The following is an 8259-nucleotide window of genomic DNA, read 5'->3' on the forward strand; positions in this document are numbered from 1 at the left end:
CAAAAGCATAAGGGACGGTCTTCATGTGTTCAATTTCCTTAGGGGTAGAGGGAGACTGTGACTTGCTCAAAGTAATCCCTTGGCCCATAGGTAGAAATCCTCTTTTGGAGTCTTTCATATTGAACCAGTCAAGAACTTTGTCAATATAAGCTTCTTGACTCAATGCTAGTATCGTTTTGGACCTATCCCTAAATATCGGGATACCTAAGATTCGTTGTGCCTCTCCCAAGTCCTTCATTTGGAAGTGTTTCCCTAGCCACTCCTTAACGGAAGTGAGCGATGGAATGTCATTCCTAATGAGCAATATGTCATCCACATATAGGACAAGGAATGCAACCTTACTCCCACTAAACTTCATGTATAAACACGGTTCTTCCACACTTCTAGTGAAACCGTATTGTTTAATAACATGATCAAAGCGATGATTCCAACTCCTAGATGCTTGCTTAAGACCATAAATGGACTTCTTGAGCTTACACACCTTCTTAGGGTTAGATGTATCCACAAAACCTTCGGGTTGTATCATGTACACCTCTTCTTCTAGAATCTCATTCAAGAAGGCGGTTTTGACATCCATTTGCCAAATATCATAATCATGAAATGCGGCAACCGCTAAGATTATCCTAATAGACCTAAGCATAGCGACTGGAGCGAAGGTTTCGTCATAGTGTAAACCATGAACTTGGGTGAAACCTTTGGTCACCAATCTAGCTTTGTAAACATCCACATGTTTATCCACGCCGAGTTTAATTTTATATATCCATTTACACTGAAGAGGTCTCACTCCCTCAGGTAAACCCACCAAGTCTCATACTTGGTTCTCGTACATGGAATCCATTTCGGACCGCATGGCTTCTAGCCAAAACGAGGAGTCGGGAATAGACATGGCCGATGTGTAGGTAGTGGGTTCATCACTTTCAAAAAGTAACAAAACACCATCCTCTTCGATGTTACCAAGGTAACGGTCAGGTGGATTAAAAATCCTACTTGACTTTCTAGGAACAATTACCGTTTCAGAGGAAGAGGGAATGCTTTCCTCCACGTTCTCCTCTACCTCATTCTCGGTTTGTGGCTCTCGAACTTCTTCAAGTTCAAATTTTCTCCCACTCTGTCTCCTAGAAATAAACTCCTTTTCTAGAAAGACAGCATCACGAGCCACAAACACTTTGTTCTCGTTTTTATTGTAGAAGTAATAGCCACGTGTTTCCCTTGGATATCCTACAAAAAGACATTTGTCGACACAGGTGCAAGCTTATTGTCAGACTTGATCTTAACGTACGCTTCGCAACCCCAAATACGCATGAATGACAAATGAGGGACTTTCCCTGTCCATATCTCATATGGAGTCTTATCGGCCTCTTTAGTCGGGCTTCGATTTAGTGAAAATACTGCAGACAAGAGGGCAAAACCCCAAAATGAACTAGGAAGCTCAGTTAGACTCATCATGGACCGAACCATATCAAGTAAAGTTCGGTTTCTCCTTTCGGCCACACCATTTAATTGCGGTGTGCCAGGAGGAGTCCATTGTGATACTATACCACAATCTTTTAAGTGTGAATCAAATTCAATATTTAGATACTCACCACCACGGTCGGACCGTAGAGTCTTTATCTTTTTATCCAATTGGTTCTCTACTTCTTTTTGAAACTCTTTGAACTTGTCAAAGGCTTCACTCTTGTTCTTCATTAAGTAGACATACCCATATCTACTTAAGTCATCAGTAAAAGTAATGAAGTAGTGAAAACCTCCTCTAGCGGTGATGGTTAATGGTCCACACACATCCGTGTGTATGAGAGCCAAAACCTCACTAGCTCGTGTCCCATTTCTCGCAAAAGGTGCACGAGTCATCTTGCCTAGAAGGCAAGACTCGCATGTACCATAAGATTCGAAACCAAATGGTTTGAGCACTTTTGATGAAGCAAGTCTCTTAATGCATCTTTCGTTTATGTGGCCTAAACGACAATGCCAAAGGTAGGATTCGTTTGGATCACCCTTTTTGAGCTTTTTAGTTTCCATATGATAAACGTCATTAACATCATTTAAAACATAAATGCCTCCAATTGAAATGGCCTTGCCATAAACCACATCATTTAAAAGAAAAAGTACAACACTTGTCCTTAATCATAAAACAAAAGCCTTCCGCGTCTAACGCGGAAATGGAGATGATGTTCTTAGTTAAAGTTGGTAAAAAATAACACTTATTTAAATACAACTCTAAACCACTAGCTAAAGTGAGCACATAGGTCCCTACGGCAACGGCGGCTACTCTAGCTCCATTGCCCATGCGGAGATCCACATCACCTTTTGCTAGTGCTTGCACGTCCCTTATACCCTGCAAATGGTTACAAAGGTGAGAGCCACATCCGGTATCAAGTACCCAAATGGAAGTACAAGCATAATTAACGTCTATCACATAGAGAGAGGAAATCATACCAATAAGCGTCACATGCCCTTCCTTGAGATCCTCCAAGTATTTGGGACAACTCCTCCTATAATGCCCCTTCCCATTACAATGGAAACATTCGGCCTCGGAGAGCTTGACACTTTTTGCCTTGGGATTTCCATTCTCAACGGCCATCCCCTTTCCCTTGTCATGTTTCTTTGACGATTTCTTGAATTGGGACTTTTCTTTCCCTTTTCCTTTCTTGACTCCAAGAGACATGTTCTTTAACTTCATGGTTAAAACATCTCCCTTTTCACTCCCACTAGCCTCCATATCCCTCTCCGCTTGGGAGAGGAGTGCATGAATTTCATGGTAACTCTTATCCATGTCATTCATGTTGTAGTTTACCCTAAAGTGGGCAAACTTGGTGGGGAGTGAGTGAAGGATTCGATCCACCACAAGAGTTTTAGGAATCTTACACCCTAGACGCTCTAGGATGTCAACATATTCGACCATTTTAAGTACATGGGGACCAACCTTTTGGCCCCTCTCAAGCTTAGCTTCAAAGAAGCGTGCCGCCTCATTGTATTGACGGACTTTTGGTGTTTGTGAAAACATAGTGATCATACGAGTGAATATCTCGTAAGCATTTAAAGAAATGCATGATAGCTTGAGCTTTGGCGATATTGACCATATCAACACATTCTTGATATCATTCAACATCCTCACATAGTCATCATAGGCGGTCCGCACCGCCGATGAAGCTCTTGCACCGGGCTCGATTGGAGGAGCATCGGTCAAGTAAGTGAGCACATTGTCGGACAACGCGGCACTTTTGATGTTGGATTCCCATTCAAGAAAGTTACTACCGTCATCTTTTAAAATACATTTGTCCATTACGGACCTTAGCCATGAATCTTTGCCTAGTGAAGTAGTCGATGGAGTTGATGAAGTTGCCATTGCGAATTAAAATGCTACAACAAAAGGGAAAAATTAACATTCATTGTTTTAAAAAATTACTTGTAAAAATATGTTTAGCAAGTTTTAGCATTTATATAATGACCTCCCACTAAATTATATAAATGATACCAAGACCCAAATTTTAAACAAAAATGAGCATCGCTTGGGCGAAACATCCCATAATTGCGTAAATTCGGTAAGTCACGTTGACTAATTCTACCTCTAGAACTCTTGGTCGACGAATTTCCTCAAATTCATCTACTAGCCCCGGAACACAAGACCGTCTTATATCCCGTTGAGTCCAACCAATTTTGGCGTGTGATAACCGTTTACCACCCTACTTACCCAAGGTAAAAAGAGAACACCCCGCTTGGGCGAGCGTGGCTCTAATGAACAAGAGATTCATAGATGTTACTAATTGGTAAGGCTAATCTCAATTTTAGTTATGTGAGAGATCTTGTCAATTTAGTCATAAATTCCTTATAAGTGAATTAATTCGGTGAATGTAAATGACGTGAATAGACAACCGCGAAAAATAAAATGCATGTGAATGGCGATTTTGGCATGCGCGAAAATAAAACAAGCAAACATGTAAGCATATGAATAAATCCTAGTATGGCCACCTAGTTAATAAAAAATAGTCTATTACATTTCGAAAACCAACTCCTTGGTCCCTTGCCTCTTCATTCCATAAGTGGCTCTTCCTTGTGGGATTTGGAACACCTTCCAAAAATAGACTCTGTCTCGTTGTAATCCGTCTTTTGGAAACGCCGGTAAAATAACTATTACAAATGAATTACATAGCTATTCCTATTATACATTAATTAATAAAATAAATAAAACTATTAATTAATTACAAACCGACGATACGAGATCGTATTTAATTACAAACAAATCGATATTCCCATTCATTTCGGGTAATAACGAATAAAATTAACTAGGCCATACTAGGTACAATAAGATAAATACTTTAAATAAATGACAATCATTCATTAAACTTAAATAAATATGCTAAAATGCTGTAAAAATGATGCCAAAATCGCCATATCTATCATTCATTGGTATCCATCTCGGTTTTTGTGGATTTAATCGATTTTTAACATGTAAAAATCAATAATTAACTCTTAAATCTCACTTAAGTCCAAACTAATTGTCCAAACTGATTTGAACCTCAAAATTAGTCCTCACTAATTTTATGATAAATTATTAGTTTGATTTGGTGATATTTTGCTAATTTAATCGGAAAAATCATAATATTTAAGTAAAAAACCAAAATAATTGAAAAATTACCCAAAAAATTGAAACAAAAATTTTTAGTATTCTGGAACACTCCCAAGAATACCAAAAAGTCAGAAAAATTGCCCAAAAATTCCGGATAAATTTTGTGAAGAAAAAGATCGATATTTATCGGTTTTTAACCACAAAAACCAATAAACATCAAAACAAAGTGAAAACACACATGCAAAATCACTTTTGACATTTAAATAATATTCTTAAATGTACATAAATTTATCATGGGTAGAATCAAAAAATTCGAAATTATGATTAATTAATTTGACTTTTATCGACTTTTTACTCAAAAAATCAATAAACATGCAAAAGTCCGAACCAACCTTCAACTTTTTGCATACAAACAGTAGAAAACATTCATGAACTACCATAAAAAATCCATGCACCGAATCAACATTTAACTAATTTTAGTCAATTTTTCACTAAAATGCGACATTTTGACTCGGTTTTCTACCAAAAATCATTAAAAATAGCAACATAACTTCAAAAATCACCAAAGAATTCCACAAACCTTTTGAGATCATTAGGTATGCATGTCCCAAACATTTCGTGCTAAAACCTCTTCTAACACAATTTTTGAGTTTTTACTAATTATCTCATAATTCATTAAAATGCTTAAAATCAACATGCAAATTACAAGCCTAAGCTCTGATACCACTTGAAAGATCATAGATCCATATTAGACTCTCTAATAAAATTAATTTATCTCATAAATTGTCATTTAGGTGATTTATGTAACATGCATGCTAATATGAAAGCATAAAAATAAAAATATAAGGAAAAACAATTTCCTTACATTGATTATATGGTAAAATGGGCACAAACTAGTTCTCCTTACTAGTTTGTTCTTGAGCTAAAATGATATGGATGATCCTCCTTGAAAAACCTTCAAAAGGAAAGTCTCCTTCAAGTTGCACCCAAGAACTACACCCACAAATTATCTTACAAATACTAACTAGATACTTGTAAAATAAACCCTTGATAATATGTAAATAATACTAACAATCTTAGTTATTATTTTTGTTTACTAACAACTTAGTAAATATTGATGGTTATTATTTTAGAGAGAAGGTAGATGAATTATTTTTCACATGCAAATGGTAGAGTAAAGAAGTGAGGTTGAGTGAAAATGTGAACAAATGATGGAGTATATAGGGGGAAAAGTGGCGGGTGAGTGGAGGTGGAGTGAGGGAGTTGTTTCTCTTTTTTTTTTTTAATTGTCCAATGCATTATGACACATAATGATCATATGACAATTATGGAAGAAAAATAAGCAAAGTGTAATGATCATTCACTACACTCTATTTTACATGGTCCAATTACCCATTTACGGGTCAATATTATTTCTTATATTTGTCGCACAAATACGTGTAAATATTATTTAAACATCGTATCATGTTTAAATACTTCCAATTAATTTCGTCCAAATCACTCCGTAAATATACGTGTACCGCTATACATATTATTTACGTACTAATATTAATCACATTAATCAATTAGTACATTTTAGTAAATTAACAGTTAATTAACTAAAACCCGTCTCCCAAAACTTATTATTCAATTATCACATAACTAAATAATAATTGTCGCTCCTCGAGTTCGCAACTCGAAATCTCTCTAAAAATAATCGACTAACCTCTTAGTCTAAAAATCAAGGGACTAAATAAATTGTATCTCATACAATTAATTAGTTGTCTATTGGGGTTCGTTCCTTTAGGTGTGACCGAAAGGGGTCAGTTGATCACCGCCGTCTCACGACGATAATGTCAAACTCTAGTCAGCCAACCGTTATCGATTTACGTTAATCAACTGACGAGGATCAAATAAATAAATATCTGATGATATTCCATTAATGAGATTTAATATGTTAACGCACTATTGTGGAGGACACTAGCTCCAACAGGTTTTTATTATGTTGTACTAGCTAGTTATTGTGTGTTTCGTGCTAGTTTTATTACGTGAGGTGTTTTAGTTGACACCTTAGCTTTGACAAGTTCTAGACTCGTCGAGCTTTATTTGTTGTTGAAATTGTAATCCCCTCCATTATTAATTAAATAAGAGGATTGCTCGTGTTGAAAATTGTGAACGCTTGTTTCTTCCATCCATTTTGCAAAGACAATTCAATTTAAATCGTCCTAAACAATTGCACTTGGGAAAGTGGTACTTTGTGGAAAGGGAGAAAGGCTCATTTTTGTATTTTTGTGGGAAAGGGAATGGTTTTCCCTTTCTCTTTTTTGATGGGGATGTTTTTTTGTATGTGGGTAATGTTTTTTTTTATTGTGGGGATGGTTGTATCCTTCTTGTGTGAGAAAGGACTGCCTACGTATTCACCTGAAGAGGTGAAATCAAACCATGATCGTAGTTCGAAATGTTTTGTGAATTTGATTGGGTTTTGTGGTTGTATGCCTCAGGCATAAGAGGGACTGCCTACGTATCCACCTGAAGAGGTAAAATCAAACTATGCTCGTAGTTCAGGGGGTTTTTTGTTTTAATGCAAATGGACGTTGCCTTCGACAGATCAAAGGACATTCGAAACGGGCAAGGTGCCGCAGCTTAGACTCGATAAAACATGCAATTTCAAATCAGAACACGTTGAGGAACTTGACTTGAAAAGGGTTGAGGTCGTTGCTAGTTGTAAAACTAGGCTAGGTTGTTGGTTGCCAGGGTTCAAGGGTAGTACTTCTTGAGTTGGTCTAGGTTGGTCGGGTTTGTAAAGTCCTCCCCATCTAGGTCACTCAGTCTCACTACGCCCCCCGAAAGTATTTTCTTGACCAGGTATGGCCCGGCCCAGTTGGGTTTGAATTTTCCCCTCGGATCGACGGGCAATGGTGCTCGAACTGACTTGAGGACCAAGTCGCCCTCCTGGATATTTCTGGGTTTAACCTTCTTGTTTAATGCCCGTTGTATACGTCGTTGGTATAGCTGGACGTTGTGCAAGACGTTGAGTCGCCGCTCGTCTAGGAGAGTGAGTTGTTCGTACCTTCGACGGGTCCATTCCGCCTCGGGGACTTGACTCTCCAGTAGGATGCGTAGAGATGGGACCTCTAACTCTACCGGTTGAACCGCCTCCATACCATATGCTAGGTAGAAGGGTGTGGCGTCTGTCGGTGTTTGAATGGAGGTTCGGTATCCCCAGAGTGCGAATGGGAGTTTGCTCGGCCAATCGCGGTAGTTGTCTTGCATTTTCTTGATAATGGTGACAAGAGTTTTGTTCGCTCCCTCCACCGCTCCGTTGGTTTGGGGACGGTAGGGGGATGATCGATGTCGTTTGATCTTGTACTTTATCCATCAAAGCTTGAGTTTCCGCCCGGAAGTGAGAGCCTTGATCGCTGATGATTTCATGGGGTACCCCGTATCGGCAGACGATGTTGTTTTGAATGAACTTGGCCACTTGTTTGGTGGTCAAGACTGCATATGACTGTGCTTCTACCCATTTGGTAAAGTAGTCGATGGCGACGAGGATGAAGCAATGCCCCTTGGTGCCTATCGGGTTGACTTTCCCGATGATGTCGATGCCCCAGGTTGAGAAAGGCCAGGGCGACGTCATGGTGTATAAAAGGGATGGTGGTATGTGTTGTATGTTGGCGAAGATTTGGCAATTGTGGCAATGTTTGACGTAGTTATGG

The 8259-nt window shown here is 38.4% G+C and overlaps 1 protein-coding gene across 1 annotated transcript; it reads right to left on the reverse strand.

Moving 5' to 3' along the window:
- Nucleotides 1-2059: 2059 nt before the first annotated feature.
- LOC141614911 (uncharacterized) lies at nt 2060-5718 on the reverse strand. Its single transcript, XM_074433589.1, has 3 exons — nt 5430-5718; nt 2434-3357; nt 2060-2332 (listed from the first exon to the last, which is right to left on the reverse strand). Exons 2-3 carry the CDS (start codon nt 3341-3343, stop codon nt 2298-2300), a joined length of 945 nt encoding a protein of 314 aa, XP_074289690.1. The 5' UTR covers nt 3344-3357; nt 5430-5718; the 3' UTR covers nt 2060-2297.
- Nucleotides 5719-8259: the final 2541 nt, after the last annotated feature.

This window comes from Silene latifolia, chromosome 11 (assembly GCF_048544455.1).
Source record: "Silene latifolia isolate original U9 population chromosome 11, ASM4854445v1, whole genome shotgun sequence".
Lineage (NCBI taxonomy): Eukaryota > Viridiplantae > Streptophyta > Magnoliopsida > Caryophyllales > Caryophyllaceae > Silene > Silene latifolia.

Bases quoted from the DNA above. Each gene is read 5' to 3' on its own strand.
- LOC141614911 (XM_074433589.1), bottom strand. From the start codon at position 3,343: ATGGCAACTTCATCAACTCCATCGACTACTTCACTAGGCAAAGATTCA. The intron at 2,333-2,433 runs GTATGATTTCCT...AACCATTTGCAG, and splicing joins AGGGCATGTGACGCTTATTG to GGTATAAGGGACGTGCAAGC.